Consider the following 27,528-nt stretch of genomic DNA (forward strand, 5'->3'; position numbering starts at 1 on the left):
TTCTGCTAACCAAGCAGACTCCAGCTCTTCCCCTGGTCCCCTCCCCCACCCCAGCCAGGACTCCCACCCCCAGGGAGAGCTCATTACCCCTAAGAAGTGCTCCTTTGCACAACAATAGGCAACTTCCCCTTAACTACTCTGCCGATTTAGGTCTTACATACTTGTAAGACGGTAGGTGTTGCGAGAGGGCATCAGAGGGCAGACACACTGAAACCACACTCACAGAAAACTAGTCAATCTAATCACACTAGGACCACAGCCTTGTCTAACTCAATGAAACTAAGCCATGCCCGTGGGGCCACCCAAGACGGGTGGATCATGGTGGAGAGATCTGACAGAATGCGGTCCACTGGAGAAGGGAATGGCAAACCACTTCAGTATTCTTGCCTTGAGAACCCCATGAACAGTATGAAAAGGCAAAATGATAGGATACTGAAAGAGGAACTCCCCAGGTCAGTAGGTGCCCAATATGCTACTGGAGATCCGTGGAGAAATAAGGAATGATGATAAAGCTGAAACTCCAGTACTTTGGCCACCTCATGCAAAGAGTTGACTCATTGGAAAAGACTCTGATGCTGGGAGGGATTGGGGGCAGGAGGAGAAGGGGACGACAGAGGATGAGATGGCTGGATGGCATCACTGACTCGATGGACGTGAGTCTGAGTGAACTCCGGGAGTTGGTGATGGACAGAGAGGCCTGGCGTGCTGCGATTCATGGGGTTGCAAAAAATCGGACATGACTGAGCTACTGAACGAACTGAACTGATTTTAGGTCCTACAGTCCTAGCTCTGCACCAGCACCATTGCAAACTTCATTCTCTTACAAAGTCCAGGATACACAAATCTATTTTGTTTTAATTATTGCTGTTTAATGAGCCATAGTGAGACTACGGTGAGGGTGCACGAAAGGAGATCATTTAGGAGAGGCCAGTGCGGAGGTGTTGGTGGGTGAGAGCCTTACCTGAAGTTTCATCTGCTGTCGCATGGCTGCCTCTGCCTGATGGAGAGCAGTCGCAACCCAGGACCACAGGGACAATGGGAGCTCCCACAGGCCAGGTGCCTGGCTGGCTCCCCATACTCAGAGAGGCAGCAGACAACTTTTTAAATAATTTCTGACAGTCTCAGATATTCTCAGATAAGCCTCAAACAAAAATGGCATCTTGTTTTCTCTTTTTTTTTCATTTTTGGGTGGTTAAACAGTTTCTTGTACATATATTCTGTTTGTTGCTTGGTGGCTAAGTTATGCCCCACTTTTTGCGATCCTATGGACTGCAGTCCTCAGGGCTCTGCTGTCCCTGGGATTCTCCAGGCAAGAATACGGGAGTGGGTTGTCATTTCCCTCTCCAGGGATTGAACCAGCGTCTCCTGCATTGCAAGCTTATTCCACTGCTGAGCCCCCAGGAAAGCCTATACTGCTTTACTGTAATGTATTTCTTTGGGATTTTTAGGGGGGCTCTGAGTATTCCATGCTTACTTTCCTATTGGAAGGCTCACGATTCCTACTGGAGGACTGATGATTTGTAAGAGCTGTAAATGCAGTAAGATTTTCCCCTTCTGCCTGTCATCTTGTTGTATATATTTAGTTTACTGTACGGCAGTGGCTGTCTGTCTACCCAGGACAATCCCACCTGCTCTGGGCCTTCACCTCAGTGAAGCAAGGCTGTCCTCTCACTGCCCTGGCGATGAGTCGGGGGACGCAGAACCCTCGTTCCTCCTCAAGGCATTGCTTCTCTGGCTACCCAGGAAGGGACACCCCTCCTCCCTACCCCAGGAGGACCCCATTCTCACCATCACCTACATCACTTTCTCTCCGCCCTGCACGCCCGCTCCCCTGTTTCCTAGACACTCCCTCTATTCTAGTGTTACATTTAGGCTCCTGGATCCATCAAATGTTTGTTTCTGCTTAGGAGGGAACAGGAGAAGGAAAAGACAGCCCTGGAGCAGCACTGAGAGAATTCAGGGGAAAGGAACTCTCCAGAAAAACCACACACAGAGGAGCCTGAAGGCTCCCTGCGTGACAGCTGGCCTTACTTGTCGTGTTCACCTTCTAAAGTCAGGGTCCGTCCAGGAGCGGGATGAGTGGGGACTGCTTTCAGCATCTGCCGCCCCCTCAAAGGAGCCTCTGATGGAGGATTCGGGGAGGCATTGTCAGCTGCAGAGAAGGCGGATGGGCCTTGGAAACAGCTGAGGCCTCCCTCAGGTGACACTCTGCTCTGCAGAGCCACAACTGCTCACTCACAAACTGCCCCGACCATTGCAAGAGCTGCAGCCCTGGGAGGAAGGCGCAGGTACCCCCCTCCTCCCCCTTGCGTGGGGTTTCCTGGCTCAGCCTGACCCTGGTCCTGGTCACACAAAAGCATGGAGGGGAACAGAGGCATGAGAGAGGCTTGTCTGCCCACCACCAACTACAGACAGGGGATTATTTGAAGAAAGTGGGCATGGGTGGGCTTTCATCTATTCAGTCCACAAACTGTTGCCAGGCTAGAAGGGCCCAGATATACCCAGAGGTGTCCTGCATGTCCAGGGGTGTCAGGGCATGTCCATAGCAAAACAGCAGAAGGCTCTGCAGACTTAAAGAATTCTTTCCCATTTGGATCTCCAGACAGCCAGTGTTCCCAAAGACATGTGCCTATGCAGTTGGGTTTTCCTGCACAATGATAAGCTTTTGTCTGTGATGGGGATATTGATGTTTGGGAGCTGGGGGGGCTCATGAACCAGGGTCTCTGACTGCCAAGTGGCTCTGCAGGTTCCAGCCCCACAAAAGGGGAGAGAGGAGGATAAAACCTCAGAGCCACGGAGGGACTGAGCTGGGGCACGAGGCGGTGACAGTCCCCCCCAACCTCAACTCCACCACGATGGACTGATGGAAAAACGGCCAGGCAAGACCCTGCAGGGAAAGTGATCAGGAGAGAGGGGAGGGTCAGAGTCCAGCGAGAGCTGGGGAAGGACTCTGAATGCAGCTTCTACTCCATCTGGGCCAGTGGCCAGCATACCCATGCTTTGGTCCTGCTCATTCAGGGTTTTGACTAAATCCTCAGTGTGCAAAGGGCTAGTTCCAGACAGCTTTCATCTCTAATGTCCCCCCTGCCTGTCAGAGGGGCCGTGACACTCAGGGCACTGTCAACAGAGCGCTCGCTCTCTCAGAGTGTGAAGCCATCCGCATCGTCGGGCAGGGCTGGGTGGTGCCCCAGGGGGATTCTTGCCCCTGTTGGTGTAGATGACACACAAGGGGCTCCTGTTCTTTCCTGTCCACTTCCAGTTGACCTTGCCGTAGCTGTCCTTCTGCAGCATGCCCACTTTGTTTGTAGTCAGGACCACAAAGAACAGAAAGCTGCTGGCCAAGGCCTTCTTCTAGATCCAGACAGACACCTGGAGATGCCAGGATCCGAACAGCAATCAAACAGGATGGCCCCGCAGCCTTACAGCCTGGGTCCAAACTCTGGGTCTTATTAGCAGAGTGCTTTTTCCCCCAGTGGTTAACATTCTACATGCCAGACACTTAATATTTTGCATTATCTGAAACCAGTCTTCAGAGTAATCCCATAAAGTAGGTGCTGTATTTATTCCTATCTTACATATAAAGAATCAGAGACTTAGAAATAAGCTGTGTCGAGATAAGTAAATTTAATACGGACCAGTTCCCCATAAGACAAACCAAATGAGCAAGTCATGGTTTTCTGCCTGAGCAGACCCAAGCCAGTGCATGCTTTTAATGCATGCCCCTCTCCCATGAGATACTATATTCCTTGACTGGAACCTGAAAGAGGGAACCCCATTTTCTAGGATTACAGATTACCTGGATTATAGAATCTGTCATCACACTGAGACGGGGAGGAAGCAGGGAAGGAATAGTCTGTGTCAGAACTCACAGACTTTAGCTGTTCTTACCAATATTTAGCAGATTTCTTGACTGTCTCTTATTTACAATATACCCTCAGGATTATTTCCAGAAACATTACATTTTCCAGGGAGGGGAGAGGTGTTTGTCTTCTGGAATTTCATCCACTTACAGTTCTTTTCTGGATTGCACTTCTGCACAGCCCTTCACACTGCCATTCTAGGAGTCTAAAAGATGTTTTAATGTTGGAAAATTACTGTGAACTTTACAACACTAAGAGATTTAAAGGGGAAAAACAACACAATTAAATCAATAGACGCAGAAAAAGCATTTAATAAAATTCAGCACTGGATTCAGAACTGGAAAGAGCATTTCTTTAACTGATAAAAATCATTTGCCAGGAAATAAAAGCAACCACATGTTTAATGGTAAAACTTTGGAAATTTAATCTTCAGTGTCAGGAATAAGGCAAGGATGCCGATCATTATCAAATATATTCATTATAATATTGGAAATATGTAATCTAAGTATTGAAATGAAAGAAATACAATTGTCATTACTTGTAGCTGACAAGATTGTCACATACAGGACAATTTATAGACTTACTGGATTTAATAAAAGAGTTCAGCAAGGTTGCTAAATACAAGACCAGTATGTAAAATCCAACAATACTCCAGTTCATAAACTAAAAAATGGAATATTTAAAATGTCACGATAGCAACCAAAACTGTAGAATTAGGAATAAATGTAAGATGTGCATGACCTTATAAGATGTAAGTGAAAGACACAATGGAATTATGTCTTTATAATATGTATCATAAATAGACTGACGTGTTCTATTCATAGTTGAGAAACTCAGTATCCTAAACAATCCTCCACGAGCAACCTGTACAGTCATTATAATTTCAAAAACAAGATCCAAATGTAACAAGCTGATTCCAAAACTTAGGAACAAAGGTCCAAGAAGTAAGAAATTTCTTAGAAGATGAAGGGAATCATTCTATTATATTATGATTGCCAATTATAAAGCCACAATGATTAAAACAGTGGGTTATTGGCAAAATTAAGTTAGTAGACCAATTTAACATGAGTACAAAGACCAGAAATATTCCCATAATTACATGAAAATCAGATATAATGTAGATGAAGGCTTATAAATCAGGAGGGAAAGGATGAAATATGTTTTTAAAGGTGCTAGAAAAAGTAACTATCCACATGGAGCTTACAAGAGAATTTATGAGAATGTAATCATGGCTTTAGTTAGGAAAAGGGTTCTCAAGGAAAACTAAATGAAACTGAGTTTGACTATATTTAAAAGCTTCTGTATAATATCATAAATTCTCTGTTCTAATTCTCCATTATCTTTATGTAGAAGTAAAAAAATCCCTAACAGAACAGCTAATAAATAGCTGCTGCTGCTGCTGCTAAGTCACTTCAGTCGCGTCCGACTCTGCGCGACCCCAGAGACGGCAGCCCACCAGGCTCCCCCGTCCCTGGGATTCTCCAGGCAAGAACACTGGAGTGGGCTGCCATTGCCTTCTCCAATTAAATAGCTAGGAACATTTTAGGAATAGGAATAGGAATCAACCTAATATGAACTGTGCAAGACCTTTGTGAAGAAAGTTATTAAAATCACTCTAAAAAAATGAAGCCTATCATGATACTAATGGCAAGAAGATGAAGAAGATGAAGATGAAGTCGCTCAGTGGTGTCCGACTCTGCGACCCCATGCACTGTAGCCTACCAGGCTCCTCCGTCCATGGGATTTTCCAAGCAAGAATACTTGAGTGGGTTGCCATTTCCTTCTCCAGGAGATCTTCCCGACCCAGGGATTGAACCTGGGTCTCCCACATTGTAGGCAGACGCTTTACCGTCTGAGCCACACTAACGGCAAAAATTATATTAAGTCTATTATCCTCAAACTCATGTATAAACTAATACAATCTCAATCAAAAGAGCAACACAATTTTAGTGGAACTTAACAAACTGATTCTAAGCTTCACCTGGAACAGAAAATGCGTAAGAATAAGACAACAGCAGTGAGGGAGAAGGAAAGGACGCCAGCCTGCAGACAGCCCAGAGCTGTGCGAGTCAGACGGTGACGCGTGCAGCCGAGGGAGCAGAGTCTGGACCCACTGTCCAGAAACAGGCAGGGGAACGTATGATAAATCTGGCATTCTTCAAATGCTCGGAGAAACGACTGGACTATTCAATAATAGTAGGAACAATGGCCTTTCTGCCTTAGAGGACGTCTAAGACAGAAAAGAACCTATAGTAAAACTAGGTAAACGTAACACGAATGGGTGACTCGTAAAGGAGGATCTACAAATGGAAATGTCTGTTTTATAAGGAATCAGAAAAATTGAAGTTAAAACAAGGTATTTTCAACCACAACACTGGCTAGGAAAACAAACTCCCGAGACTGACGTGGGCTACTGTTGGCAGAGTGTGGAGGAACAGTCCTTTGATGGGGTGTGAACTGAAGGAGGTAGTTCCACAACATCCATTACATTTAAAAATCCACCTAATTTGAAGTCCAGCGATTCCATGAAGGTAGAATTACACTTAGAGAAATGAAAAGGTGTCTAGCATGTGTTAAATGAGAAGTTAGTTCTTAAATAATGAGGCTGATGATAATTGCATTTTTATAAATCACATGTAAAACAAAACAAGCTGCTGTAACAAAGAGACTCCAAAAGACAGTGGTTTAAACAAGTCAGGAGTTTATTTTGCTCTTAAGTAACAGGTGAAAAGGAAGCAGTTTGAGACTGGCAGGCCAGACTCCCCATCCTCAGCACACAACGCTGACCCTCTTGTGTCACTGCTTAAGCTCTCACAGGCATGTTGGCCAGCACGAGACGGGAATGTTGAGTGAAGTGGATACACAATTCCTTATTTCAGGGCATAGTCTGGACATTCTCTTCACATCCCACTGCCTGTCACGTGGCCACATTTAACCATTCAGCAGAGTGTTAAGTGAGCAGCCTTGGTGTCCAGGTAAAAAGCAGGAGTCTTAGTAGGAAAGGAGAAGGGAAAAACGGACATTATAGCAGCAGCTGCTGCCACATGTATCTGCAAAGGCATGGAAAACAGCTTGCAAGAATACACACCAAATATAGTACTTATCTCCGGAGCAGGAGCAAGAGGAGTGGGAGGCAGAGTATTGCCTGAAATGTTTTAAACAGTGCTCGTGTTTTAACTAAGGAATTTTCCACATTTCACAAAGATTTTACAATCCTTTATTGTAGCTTAATACCAATACAACCATAGTTGTTAAAATTATGATACTTGGAGCATTTTCACCTACGTTATCTCCACCCAGAGGCATGATGACAAAGCTTACCAATGTCCACACTGAGACACAGGCAAGGCAGTGACCAGCCAGGGTCTCCGCTGCTGGTAGGGCTGAGACAGGCTGGGAGTGAAGACCATCGCCCTGTGACTGCATCATAACTTTTGCCAGCATTTTCTACTTGAAGAGAAGGCTACAAGTTCCCTTGCTCAGTAGGCTTTAGATTTTAGACAACAGAAGTATGATGCCCAAGCACTTCATACTAGTGAACAGCATCAGTACTTTAATCTGAGAACAAGAGGGATGCAATTTTCTCATAGGTTAAAGATAACAACAACAACAAAAAGAACTTCCCAGAAACAAAATTCATGAGTTTTGACTCCCTTCTGAGCCAAGTAGTTAAGTCTAGGATGTACCGACCCGTTTAAAAGTCTATTATTTCCAATGACGGCAGAATGAAGACGATAGGATCCTCTTCCTCTAATAATAAACCACTCTAAAAATTGAATGAAATGAACAAGCCAGAATCCAGAAAAAGAAGCAGAAAATCCTGCCGGGAATTATGACTCTGACTATGACATTTCCTGTCTAAAGGGAGGGAGTCCATGGAGCAAAGTTAACAAAATCTCAGAAAACAACTAAAACCCAAGTCTTCAGTCAAAGGCTTCACGTTGCCCAGTAGAGCCTCTCCTTGACTCTGAAACCCACAGCCCTCCTCCCTGAGTGGCGGAGAAGAGCACAAGAGAGCTGGGCCCCGCTGCTCACCTTCAGTATGAGCTAGACGGGAGGAAGGCAGACGCAATGCAGAGAAATCAGAAAGCGCACAAACAGCAAGCCGGAGAAAACAGCTCTAAGGAAGAAACAAACTGGACCAGGACAGATCTAGAGGACACAGGAAATCTGGTCAGTTTAGAAAACAAGACTTCAGAGCTGAGATGATAAAAGGAACAGTGAGAAGGAAAGAAAAACAAGGGTAAGAAAACACCAAGGATCGAAACGACAGCGTAACAGAACTCCAAACACACAGGCAACAGCCAGAAACAGCTGCAGATGAAAAGCAGACCTCTACAACAGTAGAGTCATGGTGAACGCAAAGGGGAAAGAGAGACGAAAAGGCCTAGACAGAAGGAGAGCAGCGAAGCCTGACAGAATGCTACCAGCGTCCTCGGAAAGGAAGACCACGAGTCACAGAAACAATGTTCGAGGTTCGCTCCCAGCACGCCAGCGGTCTGGGAGGAGACGGCGGTCACCATGTGGTGACGGCGGTCTCTCTGCGTGTGTCCGGAGTCACATTCCTGTGCACGGGCACGTGTTGGTGGTTTTATCTGTACTAACTTTTGGTTAACCTTGGGCTTTCTGTTTTTTTTTTTTTTTAAGATAACACATTTCATTTTCCTAAAACCAAGAGTCAATGTAGGAGGAAAAAGGTGTCCTTTGCTTAAAATAAAGCAACTTTAAACTGAGAAAACTATAACCTTCTGCAAATACACACCTCATCATTTATTACCAAACTATTCCATGTTTTACAAATAAAAAACTTGCCAATTTAACAGTACCTTAATGGAAGATTGTTTAAAGGCAATCGATAGGATTCAAAAGGTAACAAATTTGATCTCTTTTTTGAGTGGCCAATGATCAGTTTAAGCATCGGTATCGAGGTACCCAAACAATACTGTTAATAGCTACTGATGAACTGATTATCTGAACAGGTCTAACTGAATATAAGACATGTTTTTAGCACCAATAACAAGAATTCTTGCAGTTCTGGTCTATAAACTTCCAAGGAGTAGTAAGTAATGTGTTCCCTGATAGCATCTTCTGGGTAAAGGAACAAATGTGTTCCAAGGATTAACGGTTAGGTCCCTGATTTTGTAACATAATTTATTTGGGGGAAAAAAAAAGTCAACCCAGGTATTTTTAAAACAAGTTTTGGAGAAGAATTTCTTCTTCTCTAAAGTTTTGTTTATGAGGTAGCTATCATTCAAAGTAAACGTCAAATACAGCCAGCTTCCACTGACAAACATGATGATTAAATAATTAACGTTTTCACCGGAAAAAGTCAATTAGAAGTCCAGAAAGTAATGCTGCTCAGCAGTATTCTGGCTTGAGTTTCCAAATGCCTTCGCCAGCAGAAGTTCTATGAAAAGTGCACAGACTTCTCAAGAGTTCTCTAAAGACACAAGACTGTGATGCTGATAACTTGGACTCGAACTCCTGCAGAATCTCCCGGGTGCTGGCCTGGCCATCGGCTTGGGCCTGAAAGGCAATGAAGTTTCTCATTTCCACCAGCAGGTCATCGTGTTCTGTGCTGCAGGGCAGCGGAGCAGCGGCTTCTGGGAGGCGCCCACTTTCACTTTCTAATCGCTCTGGCAAAATCAGGTGGTTTCTAGCTCTCATTTTCGCCAACAGTGAGGACGAAGTGAGAGCCCCGGATGAAGACTCTACGTCTTCAGCTTTTCCACTAAAATGCTCCGAAACATGATCTTTTCCCTCCTTCTTCACAGTGCTGTCCTGGAGAAAGAAGACCAGTGCATGGATATATTTAGTCTCCTGTTTATGCTCCCACTTAGTTCTCCAAAGGCTCTGAGGGGCCATAAGATAACACACATGCCCAGGGTGCTGCGGCTGATGGGGGAAGAACGAGACACCGTCTGACGTAAAGGGAAAGGAGGAGAATTAAGTGTCTAAATTCACCTGCTCTTAGAGAACATTTCCTAAAAAAACCCCAAACTACACTATTTATTTCATCACTATCTTGAGTGATGAGCACAGAGGGAGGGCCAGGATTCCAGAAAACTGTCTCCAGGAGGTACGGGCTCTGCGGGCTTTTCCTGTTCTTCCTCCTAAAGTTTCCCTGATCTGGGCACCATGGGATAAGAAACAGTATCAGAGCTGTACTTCTTTTCCTTCACTTTTAGATCTTTTACTCCTGTATACCTCATGTGAGTTTCCTCAGAACAGCAGCAGAAATCTAGCTTTTCTTCGTATTCCTACTGCTAAAAGAACGTAACGTGGGAAGTCAAAAAAAGCTTCTCTACTTCTAGATGTGTTCAAATTAATCTAAAAGTAGGAATCTCAACCTCGGAGTTTTCAAATTTCATAAATAACACAACCCTTAAACAGAAAAAAAAAAAGAATTAAACAATACGAACATGGCCTATTATTTACTCTGAGAGAAGCACTCCAGGCCTTTAGGGGTTGCAGGGCAGGGAGAGACGGATGTGATGCTCAGCTTGTAAATTACAAGCAACACTCAGGTGATTTTCTAGATCTTTATTCTAGACAGCAGTGGTCCCTCGAGCTTGCACGTCACCTCCGAGTGGGGCAGGCAGTATGGGCAGCAACACCTGTCACCTACCCTGTGTGAACTTCTGGAGGACAAAACAGAGATTCTGCCACGGATCTTGGGTCAAAGGCTTTGTCTTTTCTAGGAAGTTAGCCGGCCCTTTTAAATTCACACAAAAGTGCTTCATAAATGCATGAAAGTGCATGAAATACAAATAGTAGATGTCATTATGCACCTTACATGTGGAATTGAGTGAGATTTCCATGGCAGTTCAATCAAGTGAATCTTGTGAGTGAACGCAGAAAGGCTATCAGATTACCTGGCATTTCTCCTTAGGAGATGTTGAAGAGGGACGCTGCACGGAGAAACTGGAGTTCCTCTTCTGACCGAACCTGCTCCTAAGGAAAGAGAGAGTCATAGTTGATAAAGTGTTACTTTGTGAGTTAGAGATGAGAATGCCCTTCCACACCTGAACTCTTCTTGGAGGAATTTTCTTCTGTGTGGTTATTCTCTCATAGCTGCGATGTGTCTGCTCTACCCACCTAGATTCCTACACTCTACTTTTCTGGGAAATTACTACTGCATCCCCAGGTAAGAACCACTCAATACGCTTGCTCAAGTCACAGTGGAAACCACCCTCCAATTCCAGGTAGGAAAACTCCTCCAAGAGCAGAGGAATTACTGATTGCTGAAACACAGCTAATCACCTTATTAAAGTTTAATTGCTATTCTACACCTCTATTTTATAACATCACCTCTTAAATCACCTCAAAAGAGGTTTCTCCTTTCCCCAGAAAATTAGCTCTGGAAAGGAAGGAATGAACGCAAAGAAGGTAAGACGGCAGGTGTATTTCTCTTAAGTTATGCACATCTGGCTGGGCCAATCCCTCCCTGAGGGACTTTCTCCTCCTTCAGATAAACGGCAGGAGTGTCTCCACCTGTCCCAATTTTATTCCCAGCCCAACCAGTCTGGTCTCCTCACAAGCATGTCAGGGCGGCGACCTCTTACTTTTTTCCTGCTGGTGCACCGGCAAGCGCTCTGTGGCCAGTCCACGTGGGGACACCAGACGCTGCTCCCAGACACTGCTGCCGAGACAGCCTCAGAGCTCTGAGGGCATCCTGAGCCACGCGGTTGGCCTCCGCCTCCACCAGGACATGGTCTGGACTGGCTCCGTCCATGATGGCGTCGTGCTTCATGACGCTGTGCACGCCCGCTGGCAAGAGCAAAGCGCGCCGTGAGCGTGCATTCTCAGCTCACACACGACCACGCGCACTCCTCCATCCAGGCTAGTGTGTTGTGTGTGGAGAAAAAGCCAGGAACATTTTTGGCTGCTACTCACCCACGACCACCAGGACCCACAAACTTTGACAAACGTTGCGGATCTTCACCTGCATCTCTACCCAATGAGGGATGGACTGTCAACTATCACTGCGTTGTATCATCAAAGCATAATACTTTAATCACCACACTTCCACAAGCTCTTCCCTGCTATCTAGAAAATTTTTAAGCCTTCTACTAATCTATCCTTTATTGAAGGGGGAAAATATAAAAGTATAAACAAAAATTACACAATTTCTAAACAGTAATGATCACAGAAACACTACACACCAGAAGAATTCAATAGTCATAGATGGAAAATTCATAGACCTAAATATTTATATTAATAAAAACAAAAGAACAAAAATAAGTGAACTGAATTCCAAGCCAGTTTTATAAAAATTAGGACCAAAAACATTAAAACAACAACAAAAACAAAAAGGAAGAAAGTACTGAAGATAAAACCAAAAATTACGGAGGCAGAGAACCACCATGGATCTAATTAATTAATCAAACTGACCAAAAATTACGGAGGCAGAGATCCACCATGGATCTAATTAATTAATCAAACTGACCAAAAATTACGGAGGCAGAGATCCACCATGGATCTAATTAATTAATCAAACTGGTCTATTGAAAAAAAATCAAGAAACAATCCACTGGTTTAACCTATCAAGGAACAAGGAGAGAAACAGATAATAATTGGAAATGACAAAAGGGAAATTATCTTGAAATAGTCAATTAAAAAAAATTATTACAAGAGTATTTTCTACGCCTCCATGCAAATAAACTTGAAAATTAAATGACACATAATTTCTTAAGCAAGCAGATCAGGAACTGTAGGAAAAAACAGAGAAAGTTACCAGTGAACTACCTTACAAGAAAGCACCAAGCCCAGAGGCTTTCCTTCTGAGACATTGTACGTAAGCCTGCTTTCCTGAACAGAGACCCATTCGGAGACCTTTGGTAACTCAAGACCACCACCCTGGGAACACAATGACCTGTGAGATCTGAGCAAGGCAGTCCCAGGGATGATTCAGCTGTGCAGGCTGGCCTGTCCTACAGGGTCCTGAGCAATTGTTAAATCTGTTTTCCTAATTTTTCTCCCTTTATATTAGCTATCAGCTTTCCTCATTCCAGAGTGCCTGCCTCTGGCCACGCCCCTTCCTCTCCCCATGACCTGTCACTTGACTGTCCTGTGGCTGGAAAATCAGACATATAGAGATAAATCAGATATAATCAGATACATGCAGAGAAATGTTCTATGAATATTCAGGTGGTGCAAAGCTGTCTCAAGCACTGCACCCCTCCTGCGTGTGGTCAGAAGTCAGGTCCCACTACTCACCCAAGATTCAAATTCTCCTAGGAAAGAGAGGTGAAAATGATTTTTTTAAATGTCAGCACAGGGCTCCCCTGGTGGCTCAGTGGTAGAGAGTCTGCCTGCTAACCAAGAGACAGAGATTCGATCCCTGATCCGGGAATATCCCACATGCCTTGGAGCAACAAAGCCGGTACGCCGTAACTACTGAACCTGTGCTCCGCAGCCCTCGAGCAGCAGCTACGGAAGCCCGTGCGCCCTAGAGCCGGTGCTCCTCTACAAGAGAGGCCGCTGCAGTGAGCAGCCTGCACGCCACAACGAGAGAGAAGCCCGCACAGCAAGGAAGGCCCAGCACAGCCAAACATGAATGAGCACACACAATTATTTCTGAAGCGTCGGAACACTTCAAATCTGACTTCTAGAAGGAAAAACCCTTCCAGTTGCGTGCGCATTCCGCTCTGTCAGGGATGCCTGCTCCCACAGAAGCAGCGCCTCGGCTCTCTTCCTAGCACACCCGTGGCAAGTTCGGCAAGAGGAAGTACCTGACTTTCTGAAAAGCTTCTCCAGGACGTAGTCGTCGTGGCTGTGCTCCTTGGCCTCGCTCTCAGTCGCAGGGTCTCGCCTCCGGTACTGCCTCTTCTTCACCAGGTGTGGAATTCGAGTTCCCTCAAACTTGGCGTCTCTGCGGTGCTTAGAGCTCTTCGGCTTCTGATTCGGCCTCAGGTGTTTCTCCATGGGCTCTTCTGCCACGTGATGTTTCATTTTCGACTTGTGCTTATAAAAATTATTTTCCGTTTGCTCATTCTCCCAAAGAGCTTCTCTCTGAACCTGGCAGCTTTCTCTTTTATCAGAAAGACTCTCCTTTTCATTGATGCTTTCCTCACCAGACACCCCGCACGTTCTGCTGACTCTTGGGGAATCTGAACTGTCCCCATTTCCATGGATCACTGAGGACTCCCGTGGTCTGGAGACTGCGTCTGCCTCTTCTCCAAGCCTCTCACTGCTGGTTAGACTATGAGGTGTCTGAACGGCATCATTCAGAGGAATGCCTTGGTCAGAAGTTACTGCATTCACTTCACTGACCGATGCTGCACATACCTCTTCAGATGACATGGCAGCACTTGCAGACGTCTTACAATCAGGGAACTGTTTGTCCACTGGGACACTCTGGTCTGTTCCACAGGCCTGTTGAAGTCTTCTTTTTAAATGGCGTTTGGGTGTCTGAACATCTGAACCAGTTCCTATAAAAGAGAAAAACAAGCTAATGTCATACTGCATAATCCTTACTATTTCATTACTTTAAGTTAAATTATTTCATGGAATACCTGCAAAAATAGCACTTGTTTCAGTGCTCTGGGATGTATCAGGACTGCTCAGAGTGAACAGCTCATAAAGATCATTGGACTTGAAAAATCGTCTTTGCTTTGGATCTTTCAGCACTCTATTTGTCAAAAACTGCTTGAAGATTTGTCTAAAAAGATAAAAATTAAGCTGGTATGAAACAATGTTCGGCTGCACCTCAGGATTCTAAACTTACAGCAACTGTTTATTAATAAGGTTAAAAACAGACTCAGAGACATTAAAAAAAAAAAAGCATACACAATAAGCCATCTAAGCTTATTTTAATGAGAAAGAAAAAAAACAAGAAATTATTAAAAAAAAAACATACATCTCTCAGGTTACAGCAACTACTTCAAGATTTCTTGAAGTAATACTTCTTAAAAATCCCCTGCTCCAAACCCTGGCAGCATGTCTCTCCCGCTCACACAACCACAGCCTGGAAAGCAGCTGTGGTCAAGGGGCGCAGCTGGGTGCACTGACCGGTGGTAGATCTTTTCTTCAATGGTGCCTGCGGTTAGAAGCCTGTACACCGTCACTTGCTTCTTCTGGCCAATCCTCCACGCTCGCTCCCGGGCCTACAGCAGAGAAAACCACCAAACAAAGAAAGGGAAGTCGCTTAGTCGTGTCCGACTCTTCGCGACCCCATGGACTGTAGCTTAACAGGCTCCTCTGCCCATGGGATTTTTCAGGCAAGAATACTGGAGTGGGCTGCCATTCCCTTCTCCAGGACACAGCAGAGAAATGTAACTCAACAAGGGCCCTTCTCAGCAACAAGCGCTGACTCAGAGCCCATCACTTCCTTCCACTCCCCAAATTAGAACTTTGGCTAATGAGGCTAAATACACCCAAGGGCTGCTAAGGAACACAAACAGGCAGGCGACAAAACAGACCAAGCCAGCTCTGCCTGAGACACAGTGGTGTCAGTTCCCTCCCACGTCCTTTCTTTACACAGGTCTCGTGCGGATGCTGTGGACACACTGAGAAGACCCTCCCTCCAAGCAGAAGACAAGACATAGCCAGGACGTGAGCTCTAAGCTGAGGCTAACGTGGCGTGGAGGGCTGCTCCTGAGGGTAAGCCATCAGACAGCATGTCACCAACACACTCCTTTCAGAAAATAAACAGACCTGCGTGTCTGTGCTTGGGTTCCAGTCGGGGTCATAGATGATGACGCGGTTTGCCCCCGTCAGGTTGACTCCTAGGCCACCCACCCGAGTGGTCAGAAGAAACACAAATATGGACGTGTCCTGGAGGTGAGACATATGACACTCAGTACACACACAGTCAGCCACAGCTGTTCACCTCGGCCCCACACGCTCTACACACGGAAGCCTGGCTGCAGGGCAAGCGAGGGGCCGTGCCGTAGAGACCTTTGGGAGGGGGTTGAACACCCTGGAGAAGCAGGAAGGGATGAACAATGTGCACCCCTCCCCAGGCCTGAGAGCGTGGCTGCAGGGCAAGCGAGGGGCCATGCCGTAGGGACCCGTGGTCAGTCAAGATGGCAACTCACAGCCTCTGCTTTTCACAGCAATTACATTATCAATGTCTGAAAACTGGATTTTTAAAAAGGAATACACATTCTTTGTTTAAACACATACACACATCCCAGTAACCCAGAAACGCATCTAGTCAACAGCTGCCCAATCCCAGACGTAGGCACCGCGGGCGCAGACCCCTGCTTCCGTCCCCTCTGCACAGCGCCACCACGGACTTCACGGCTCTGCTCACGTGTTACCTCATTGTATCTTGTAATCAGTGGCTGTCTGGAAGCTATCGCCGTGGTGCCATCCATCTTGAGATAAGAATACTTTTGGGCTCTGAGGAATACTTCAAGGATGTCCAGCATCTGTTTGGGAAAAGTGGTGGAGGATGTAAGAGTTTAAAAATCAAAGGTACGCCTCCATGAGTATGCGACACTCATGCAAACAGCACCACACCTTCCCCAACAGGCTTAAATTAAAAGGGGTGGATAAAGAAAACTACTACAACGGTATTTTTGGTATTTCCATACTTTTCTTACAAATTTTGTAAAAAGCAGGACATCTGAGTTCAGACAAAACTCAACCACACCCCAAAATCACATGGTAATAAGTCTCTTTTTAAAAAAGCCAACGTCTGGGCACCAACTCTAGAGAAAGATCCATCTCCTGAAGAGCTTTGCAGCTTCCACTTCAGTATCAGTGGGTGGATGTGCCTTTGGAACCATTTTAAACCATATCCTTTTTTTTTTTTTTATTATTGATCATAAGTCATAAAGAACCAACTCGCTTCTTGTACGAGGCTTGTACACGCACCTGTCTGGACTGAGAAAACAGCAACACTCGTTGGCCCTGCTTGTGCCATATTTTTAGCAAGGACTCAACAACTATCATTTTCCCAGAACGTTTCCAGTATCCAAACTGATCTTCTCCTAGTTCCTCGTCTGGAATGCCTTTAAGATTCTTGGGGCCTCCGGAAAAGAGATCAGGGTGGTTGCAGATTTTTCTTAGGGCTACGAGTCCAGAGAAAATCTATGGTACAAAAGAATTATGTCCACTCAGATCACCCCATGGAAAATAATATTCACTTGAGAAGGAAAGGAAGGAGGCTGTTCAATACATAATACAGATTAAGAAGTAATCTTTCATCAGCTTTTTAGTTTTCTCCCCACTCACAGCATATTAGGAATGGGAAGAACCTTTACACATCTTTTCCTGACAAAGTTCTCTAAAAACAAAAAGTCCTGTTGGACCAAACATATCTACTGGGGTCATATTCAATTGCTGATGATTCTCCCTCTAAAAAAAAAAGGTATGCGTATATATTCACAGTATATCAAAAATTGGTTCATATTTTAAACATAAATAAGAAATATCATACCCATTCTCAACAGAAATATGGGCTTCCCTGGTGGCTCAGATAGTAAAGAATCTGCCTGCAATGCAGGAGACCTGGGTTCAATCCCTGGGCTATAGCAAGATTCCCTGGAGAAGGGAACAGTAACTCACTCCAGTATTCTTGCCTGGAGAATTTCATGGACAGAGGAGCCTGGCAGATTCCAGTCCATGGTGTCTCAAGGAGCTGGATATGACTGAGAGGTTCCAAATAGGAAAAGGAGTACATCAAGGCTGTATATTGTCACCTTGTTTATTTAACTTATATGCAGAGTACATCATGAGAAACACTGGGCTGGTTGAAGCACAAGCTGGAATCAAGACTGCTGGGAGAAATATCAATAACCTCAGATATGCAGATGATACCACCCTTATGGCAGAAAGTGAAAGAGGAGAGTGAAAAAGTTGGCTTAAAGCTCAACATTCAGAAAACTAAGACCATGGCATCTGGTCCCATCACTTCATGGGAAATAGATGAGGAAACAGTGGACAAAGTGTCAGACTCTTATTTTGGGGGGCTCCAAAATCACTGCAGATGGTGACTGTAGCCATGAAGTTAAAAGACGCTTACTCCTTGGAAGGAAAGGTATGACCAACCTAGACAGCATATTCAAAAGCAGAGACATTACTTTGCCAACAAAGGTCCGTCTAGTCAAGGCTATGGTTTTTCTAATGGTCATGTATGGATGTGAGAGTTGGACTAATAAAGAAAGCTGAGCACTGAAGAATTGACACTTTTGAACTGTGGTGTTGGAGAAGACTCTTGAGAGTCCTTGGACTGCAAGGAGATCCAACCAGTCCATCCTAAAGGAGATCAGTCCTGGGTGTTCATTGGAAGGACTGATGTTGAAGCTGAAACTCCAATACTTTGGCCATCTGATGCAAAGAGCTGACTCATGTGAAAAGTCCCTGATGCTGGGAAAGATTGAAGGCAGGAGGAGAAGGGGACGACAGAGGATGAGGTGGTTGGATGGCATCACCTACTCGATGGACGTGAGTTTGGGTAGATTCCAGAAGTTGGTGATGGACAGGGAGGCCTGGTGTGCTGCGGTCCATGGGGTCACAGAGAGTCGGACATGACTGTGCGACTGAACTGAACTGAGTGACTAAAATTTAGGGAAATCTGCCATGTAATTTAGCAAATGCATTTAAGTATTACACTCCTAAGAACCTCACTATAAGTTCTATAGTTTACTATGTGAGTCAGAGGTTGAAGTCTATCAGAAAACATGCCACAGAAAATACACAGATGGAAACAATGTGTGGGATGGCTCACAAGAGGGCTTCGGAGCCCCAGAGTGAGAGCGCCCACCTGGCCACCCGCAAGCAAGCAGGCACCTTCTACAGCTTTCAGCCCGTAACTCAGGTCACACTCACAGTATAAAAGTTCAAATGAAAACGATAAACCACAAATTGAGCAATAATCAAAGAGTACGGTTATTCTAACTAGTAAACAGTTCAATAAATAACACATGATGTGAACAAAGCAGAAACACCGTCAGCACTGATCTTTCTTCCTTGAGATCTCTGCTGTCCAACACAGCAGGCACGAGCCACATGTGGCCACTGAGCACATGAAGTGTGGCAAGTTCAAACTAAGATATGCTAGCAATGTAAAATACCCGATTCTGAAGACTCAGTACAAAAAAAGAAGAGTAAAGTATCTCAGATATTTAAAATCTGATCACATACTAAAATGAGATTTTAGATTTGTCAGGTTAAATAAAACACATTATTAAAGCCGACTGCACCTGTTTGCTTCTCACCGTTTTTAATGTGACCATTAGAAAATTTAAAATCACACACATGGCTTGCATTCTCTCTCCACTGGACAGTGCTGATCCTACCCACCTAAGGCTTCACAACTCGGAGGCACATGAAGGTAAGTCAGGGGAGATACAGGAGAGAGGAATAATGTGAATGGCTTAACACCCCCTACAGATGCCAATGATAGATGAAATAAACTGTTAAGAGATGGTTAAAGAAAAAAATGACTTGATCTGGGGAAAAAAACCATGTAGATGTTATGGGATAAAGAAAAAAATGACTTGATCTGGAAAAAAAAACCATGTAGATATTATGGGATAAAGAAAAAAATGACTTGATCTGGAAAAAAAAACCATGTAGATATTATGGGATAAAGAAAAAAATGACTTGATCTGGAAAAAAAAACCATGTAGATGTTATGGGATAAAGAAGAAAATGACTTGATCTGGAAAAAAACCATGTAGATATTATGGGATAAAGAAGAAAATGACTTGATCTGGGGAAAAAAAACATGTAGATGTTATGGGATAAAGAAAAAAATGACTTGATTTGGAAAAAAAACATGTAGGTATTATGGGATAAAGAAAAAAATGACTTGATCTGGGGAAAAAAAACATGTAGATATTATGGGATAAAGAAAAAAAATGACTTGATCTGGAAAAAAAAAAACATGTAGATATTATGGGATAAAGAAAAAATGACAAAAAAAAAAAAAAAAAAATGACTTGATCTGGAAAAAAAACCATGCAGATGTTATGGGATAAAGAAGAAAATGACTTGATCTGGGAAAAAAAAAAAAACATGTAGATGTTATGGGATAAAGAAAAAAATGACTTGATCTGGAAAAAAAAAACATGTAGATATTATGGGATAAAGAAAAAAATGACTTGATCTGGAAAAAAAAAACATGTAGATATTATGGGATAAAGAAAAAAATGACAAAAAAAAAAAAAAAAAAAATGACTTGATCTGGGAAAAAAACCATGCAGATGTTATGGGATAAAGAAGAAAATGACTTGATCTGGGAAAAAAAAACATGTAGATGTTATGGGATAAAGAAAAAAATGACTTGATCTGGAAAAAAAAACATGTAGATATTATGGGATAAAGAAAAAAATGACTTGATCTGGGAAAAAAACATGTAGATATTATGGGATAAAGAAAAAATGACAAAAAAAAAAAAAAAAAAAAAAAAATGACTTGATCTGGGAAAAAAAAACCATGCAGATGTTATGGGATAAAGAAGAAAATGACTTGATCTGGGAAAAAAAAACATGTAGATGTTATGGGATAAAGAAAAAAATGACTTGATCTGGGGAAAAAAACATGTAGATATTATGGGATAAAGAAAAAAATGACTTGATCTGGAAAAAAAAAACATGTAGATATTATGGGATAAAGAAAAAAATGACTTGATCTGGAAAAAAAAAAACATGTAGATATTATGGGATAAAGAAAAAAATGACTTGATCTGGGGAAAAAAACATGTAGATGTTATGGGATAAAGAAAAAAATGACTTGATCTGGAAAAAAAACATGTAGATGTTATGGGACACAAGCAGTCTTGCCACCCATATTCACGTCCATCGCCTCCATGTTGGGGCGGGACAGTGGATTTCAGAGCGTCCTCTGCTCCTCAGCTGTGCCTCCAATGAGGACGAACCAAAGACTAAGGAATTTTACATGTCAAATAAATAAATAAATAAATAAAATACAGTTCACACTTTAAGATACTGAAGCACAAAGAAGCTGAAGAGTTTACATGGAGTTTCTGAGTAAAGCTGATGGTAAAATTACTATGTAGGCTTAATAAAGAGACATTTACCCACATATATTGCTGAGTATGGCCAATAACTAAAACGCTATTACTTATACAAAAATGCATAATAATAATTCTTCCTCCATGCACCCAGCAGCCCCAGGCTGCTCCCGACATTCTTCATAGGACCAGCAATCGCTGTAGGACCCCCCGTTACAGACCCCGTGGTCTAGTGCATTTTCCCACTAGACCACACAGTACTGGGTTCAAATGTAACAGTGCTGCAGTACAGATAAAAAGGCAGCTTCTCAAACTGTGTGTATCTGACTTCTGGAAGGGCTTCACAGAAGTAAAGGTTCACACGCGAATGCTTTCAAGACGGCAACAACAGTGAATCTCTGAGGAGTACTAGTCTCCTTTCCTCCCCCGTGTCCCTTGGTCCACAGTTCTTTCTCTCCAGCTTCTATTAATACTATTTGGCTGACCTGCATCTCTCCATTGAGAATCCTGTAAACTTCTTTGGAATCAATGAAATTTTGGTAGACTTTATGTTGTTCATCTGTAAGACGGCAAAATAAGACCTAGGGGGAGAATTTAAAAAAAGACTTAAAAAAATTTAACAGTACAAAATAACTAAAATAACAAAATAAACTAATCAAAACAAGCATGATGTATATAATTTTTACAATGTGCTCTTAATAAGAACAAAACAAAACAAAAATACATCTTAGAGCTGAACAATGAACAGGCCCCTCCTTCACAGCCCCTCCATTTCCGTCATCTTTCCACCTGTGATCCCCAGGCCCCATGGTCCCCACCCCACTGTCTCTGAGTCTCTGAAGCCTGGCTTCCTGCTCCCAAGGAAGCTTAGGACCAGGTCCACAGCCCTTCCCCCATGCCCGCCTCCAAGGGCTCAGACCCTCTCAGCTCACAAGCCGCTCACCCAGACTCCGCTTCAGCAAGCCCGACCAGGCTCCAAAACGTTGCTTGGCGCCCTTTTTCCTTCATTCTAAGCCACACACAAGATTACCAGACTGGTCTCTTGACACCACCACCTACCCTTCCAGCCAACTGCCCCTACTACTCCACGCCACTGCCTGTCTCAACCTCTGATTCATGTTGATGTATGGCAAAAACCATCATAATATTGTAAAGTAATCATCCTCCAATTAAAATAAATAAAAGAATTTTTTTAATCCAACAAAAACAATAAAAATAGAAACTGAACTATCATGCCTGATTTCCTAATCATCAGTCTCAAAAATAATCTATCAATACTTCTTCATCTGCCACATGTGGTTATTTTCCTTTATTTTCAGACCAACAGGTCCCTACGTGAGGTCCAGGACAATCCTTCCATCTTTGCTGCTGCTGCTGCTGCTAAGTCGCTTCAGTCGTGTCCGACTCTGTGCGACCCCAGAGACGGCAGCCCACCCGGCTCCCCCGTCCCTGGGATTCTCCAGGCAAGAACACTTCTATCTTTGCACTAGATCCAAAAACCTACTCGTCCTCATCAGGTCAGTGCTCCATGCCTTAGACGCTCCAAAGTCCAAGGGGAAAAACTCCCTGAAAGAATGTGCACAGTGGCCACCTCTTCTTGCCTTCCAGTCCCTCCTGAGCCCAGAAGGTTCGCCCGTCACAGGCAGGGGCTACAGCAGGCCCACCTGCCCTGCAGCACCAGCAACCACACCCGTTAGCCTCACCAATTCTACTGCGAAAAGCAGAAAGAATGACAGGCACATCGTGCTTTAGTAATGTTTTGATAATGCCTGGTTTTACAGACCTGTTCGTTTTTATCTGGCAAAGAAAGGCTCATTTTGACATCCGACTTCATTCTCCGCAGTAGGTATGGATTTATGGTATCTCGTAAGACACACGCACACTTATAAGCAGTTTTAACCTTTAGTAAGAGAAAAGGGAAAACAATTACTCTGTCTAAGGAATGCATTTGCTCTTACCTCACAACTGATTCCAAAGTTTAAATTCTTTTTAAAAAAAGGATGATCAATGGTTGTACAAAACTATTGGAAAATGGTTTGGAAAAATTTAAGTTCCATACACTCCAGGATACAATAGCTTTCGTAAGATGATCAGTAAAAACAAATAAACAAAAAAAACTTCTCATTAACCAAAAATGTACAAAAGAGCAACCAGGTAATTTTGTGCCCTCTTCCACCTCTATTTAATTACTGTTATATACTTAAACCCTAAAGTAGAGATTTATTCAGTGCTTGACCCCACCCCCCCCGCAGGGAAAAAACTGCTTTCAAACAAATCTCAGTTTATAATCTTATATTCTCCAATGGCCACAAAGGGGCTGCTACTTCACAAAACTGAAGATCAAACGCTAACTCTAGGGAAACGCCGCAGCAAGGGAAACAGCAGATAATAAGCAGAGATTACTGCCCACAGGAGATTCAGAGCGTAAATTCAAGGAAAGCCCTATGATCCCAGAAATGAAAGGTCACTCACTGCAGCCTAAAATGCAGCAGATGGCTCTGTAATGGATCTTGGCCACAGGAGATGGGCATTAACCGCCCAGAGAAAAACAAAGACCCACAGCACAGGAAACCACACCCCTGCCATTTACTTAAAGGCAAACAAAGACTTCAATAAATTATTGATACTTAAAAAAATCTACATAGGCTTAACAATCTACTATATACTAGTTAATGGAACAAGAAAATCTCCAACCAAAGCTTAAACAAGTTACCAGCAAAATGAATAATAAAAAGAGCTTGACCATAATATATTAATACAGAAAAATTCATGTTAAAAAATTAACATGGTAGAAAACACTTCAAAACATCCTAAGAACACCTCACTCAAGTGTGTATGTGTGCTAAATCGATTCAGTCATGTCCAACTCTTAGAACTGCTATGGATTGTAGCCCGCAGGCTCTTCTGTCCATGGGATTCTCCAGGCAAGAATACTGGAGTGGATTACCATACCCTCCTCCAGAAGATCTTCCCGACCCAGGGACCGAACCCGTTTCTCTTATGTCTCCTGCACTGGTAGGTGAGTTGCTTACCGTCTGAGCTACCCAAGAATGGCAACTATGGCATTACCGACTCGATGGACATAAGTTTGAGCAAGCTCCAGGAGTTGGTGATGGACAGGAAGCCTGGCGTGTTGCAGTCCATGGGGTCACAAAGAGTCGGACACGACTGAGTGACTGAACTGAACTGATGATCTTAAACAAAAAGGAGCAAATAATAGCAACACCCTTGCTCCCAAGGACTTTACAATCTAAAAAAGGAAAAAAGACAAGTGCACAGACTTCTGAAACAAAGACTTCAAGGAAGAAACGAGACTATTTACATCATCCCCAAGTGTCCCCCCATGACTTATCAACTATACAGAAGAAGAGGTAACTGCAAAGCGTTTAGAAATGTGGCACGCTCATCACCCTACCCAAGTAATCAGACCACCACCAACAAAGGGATAAACCCACAGCACGTGCCTCCAGATAGGAATGGAACGCTAAGAAACGTCATTTCTGGGATATTCTTGCCAATAATGTGTAACCTGATTCCAATCATGAAGAACGGAAAGACAAACCCAAGGTAAGGGACATTCCACAAAATAACAAGCCTATAGTCTTCAAAAATGTTAAGTCAAGCAGGCAAAAGAAAGATTAGAGGAACTATGTCAGATGAAAGGAAAGGGAAGAGACACGGGACTTACTGGACAACCGACACAATGTGAATGGCACACAGGTCACATAACAGAACCACGCCCCTGCTGCAGACCGCCTCCTGACTCACACTCCTGCTTACAAGGTGGTGTGACATCTCTGTCCTTAGTGAATACAACTGAAGGACACAGAGGAAGGGGTACAGTGTCTGCAACTTACTCACATGATTCAGAATAAAAAAGATAAACTTTGTGTGCGTGTGTGAGAGGTAGGGGAGAGGGTGGGAAGGAGAAATAAAGCAAATATGGCAAAATGTCAGCAAAATGCTAAAAACCAGGGAATCCGGGTGAAGAGTGTATAGGTGTTCTTTTTACAATTCTTGCAACTTTCTCTTAAGTTTGAAATTATCCCAAAATAAAAAGTTAGGAAAAAAAACAAAAATCAGGATACCTAAAGGATAATGGGGGCTCAATGGAGGAAGAGAACTCTTATAAAAGTTAACTGAAGATCAAAACTCATTTAATCTCAAAATTTTAAAGGTATTAAAATGGTTTTCGATAATCTTCCAACTTTAAAAATCTAATATTCTTTTTCTAGTTTTAATATTTCAAAATCTGTGACCACCTCTTTTGGTGGCAGGCTTTATTTCTGTCATAACCTGGCAGGTACAGGCCCCGCCTAAGGCTGTGCAGAGACTCTGCCCCCAAATGCTACAAACTGCCCTCCAGTTGGCCCCATGTTTCTGTGAGTGACAATTCCACTCTGTCAGTCAGCCAGGCCTGAAAGCTCAGGGGTCAGCTGCAGCAGAGCTCATCGGGTCTCCCCCACCCAATCTCCTTTACCAGCTTCCTTATCTGCCTCCACGTCTTGTCTGTTCTGTCTAGAAAAGGCCACCTGGGACTCTTGCTCTCCACCTTCTTTTCTCAGGACCGCCACCCACAGCCAGGTCCAGGCTCTCTTCACCCTCACTCCCAACAACTCCAGCAGGTCCCTCAAAGCCAGCCTCTCTCCCACCACTACCTGCAGCCGGAGCAGCCCTCCGAGCACAGCTGTTCCCAGCCCCCTGCTCAGACGCCTTCAGCGGCTCTTCCCTGCCTAAGCCTTTCTGCCTCCCTTCACGACCCCACTGCCGGCGTCCACAGCCTTGCTGAAACTCCCCAAGCACCTCCAGTTGCGGCAAGCATGCCTCTCCACTGCCCGGGGCCATACAGAGTACCTGCATGCAGACAGCTGCTCTAACCTAGAATGCTCCACTCTTTCCAGCCTGTTTTCCCAGCATCAGGTTAAAGGATATATGTCTTCTTAAATCTTTCCTGGTTTCCCCTTTTCTAAGCGTTTACACTACTTTATAAGATGCACTACCCCAATTTGCACCATTATATGCTGTCCAGAACGAATTCACTCGTCTCATAAACCTGACTGCTCTTGAATATTTTACGTGATTTTTTAAAAGCTCATCTGGAAAATTATGTGCTTTTGAGCAAAAATAACTGTGATTTTTATAAGCTGGGCCATTGGCCTTACATTCTGAAAGACTTGGCTACAAAGCATAGTACTTAGTAGGACTGTTTGTTTTAAGTATTAAAATGACAGAAATGTTACCTGCCCAATACATTACCTGTACCGGGGAGGCGTTTGAATACCCCCCCATGGTGATGGGGACTGAGAACTGCTCCATAAACACAGGCAGTGTACCCAGCTTTCCCGGGAAGATGAAGTCGAAGAGAGACCACAGCTCTCGCAGGTTATTCTGCATCGGTGAGCCAGACAGGATGATGCGATGAGGCGTGCGGAACTATTACAGGAAAGAAAGGACTTTTCTATTAAATTCATCTTTTAACACATGATCACCAACCCTACCCCAAAACACTCCCATGCAATCCTGTCATTTAACACAACTACATATCATTTTGGTCTCCTCTAAAATGTAGACATTTCACGCAACTTCAATTCTTCAATTACACATAGATAAAATATATATATACATAGATAATGTATATATATGGAAGAATTTTTCTTACTGTTCAAGTTGAAGACTATGGACTAGAGTTGGATGTGGTTACACTCTAACAACTGATCTATACAAGAGACATTCAATAACATAAACAATTAGAATCTGAGGAAACATGATTAAGGGTAAGAACAAAAAGTGTTCAGCTTTAAGGCAAAACATGTATTTCAAACTCCTTATGCAAAAGCACGAGGAAAGATTCCCTAAGTGTGTTATTAAAAGCAGAGAGTGTATTCTCAATGAAATATCATCCACCTGGATACCCCCCTTGTTGTAAGAGGTCACACCTGTTTGCAAGCAAGGGTGACGGCAGCATTTGGATTCCGAATTTTGTGTCCCTCATCCAAGATCACATAGTGCCAGTCATGCCTGCTGATATCATCTTGCATCAGTCGAATGTAGGAGTAAGAAGTGATCAAAATCCCGTGACAACGAGCAATGTCTCGAACTAGTTTCTCCTACAACGATGACAAAACGGCAAAGCCAGTTTTAAATAAGTTAAATGAACGTGACTGTTTTTTTCAATTCTTTTTTTTTTAATTGGAGGATAATTGCTTTACACGTTGTGTTGGTTTGTGCCATACAATGTGAATCCGCCATAATTATATATATATATACATATGTATACACATACACACACACACACATCCCCTCCTTCTTAAGCCTCCATTCCCTTCCCATCCCAAGCATGACTCTTAAAATCTACCTTTCAACCATGATACAGTCTAAGGCACTTTATAAACATGTACATAAACATAATACATACAACCTAGTTACGTACTATCACACTGGAAATCTACTTTATGTTTCATTAATCTGTAAGCTGTAAATGCTGATAATATATTCACTATTATGGGGGAAGAGAGTCAAAGAAAACCAGAAAAAGATGTAACATGTAAACACTTGCCCAAATTTTATTTTTCCAAAACATCCTTTGTGTTACTCCATATTAAACTTCCTTCCATATTAAACTGGGCTTCCCTGGTGTCTCAGACAGTAAAGAGTCTGCCCATAGTACAGGAGACCTGGGTTCGATCCCTGGGTTGGGAAGATCCCCTGGAAAAGGAAATGGCAAACCACTCCAGTATT

At 43.5% G+C, this 27,528-nt stretch overlaps 1 protein-coding gene across 2 annotated transcripts in view; it reads right to left on the reverse strand.

The window, feature by feature from the left end:
• Positions 1 to 4,166: 4,166 nt before the first annotated feature.
• The window catches only part of ERCC6 (ERCC excision repair 6, chromatin remodeling factor), a 76,209-nt gene continuing 52,847 nt past the window's right edge, over positions 4,167 to 27,528 (reverse strand). For both annotated transcript variants that reach the window (XM_070364931.1, XM_070364932.1), the window contains exons 9-21: positions 26,727 to 26,897; positions 26,047 to 26,223; positions 22,574 to 22,690; positions 21,276 to 21,371; positions 16,686 to 16,901; positions 16,127 to 16,237; positions 15,519 to 15,638; positions 14,874 to 14,968; positions 14,378 to 14,523; positions 13,595 to 14,293; positions 11,426 to 11,630; positions 10,736 to 10,814; positions 4,167 to 9,641 (exon numbers count right to left, since the gene is read on the reverse strand). In XM_070364931.1, coding sequence (XP_070221032.1) covers positions 9,219 to 9,641; positions 10,736 to 10,814; positions 11,426 to 11,630; positions 13,595 to 14,293; positions 14,378 to 14,523; positions 14,874 to 14,968; positions 15,519 to 15,638; positions 16,127 to 16,237; positions 16,686 to 16,901; positions 21,276 to 21,371; positions 22,574 to 22,690; positions 26,047 to 26,223; positions 26,727 to 26,897 — 2,655 coding nt within the window. In that variant the 3' untranslated portion in view covers positions 4,167 to 9,218. The remainder of the gene's footprint in view (positions 9,642 to 10,735; positions 10,815 to 11,425; positions 11,631 to 13,594; positions 14,294 to 14,377; positions 14,524 to 14,873; positions 14,969 to 15,518; positions 15,639 to 16,126; positions 16,238 to 16,685; positions 16,902 to 21,275; positions 21,372 to 22,573; positions 22,691 to 26,046; positions 26,224 to 26,726; positions 26,898 to 27,528) is intronic.

This window comes from Bos mutus, chromosome 28 (genome assembly GCF_027580195.1).
Source record: "Bos mutus isolate GX-2022 chromosome 28, NWIPB_WYAK_1.1, whole genome shotgun sequence".
Taxonomy (NCBI): Eukaryota; Metazoa; Chordata; class Mammalia; order Artiodactyla; family Bovidae; genus Bos; species Bos mutus.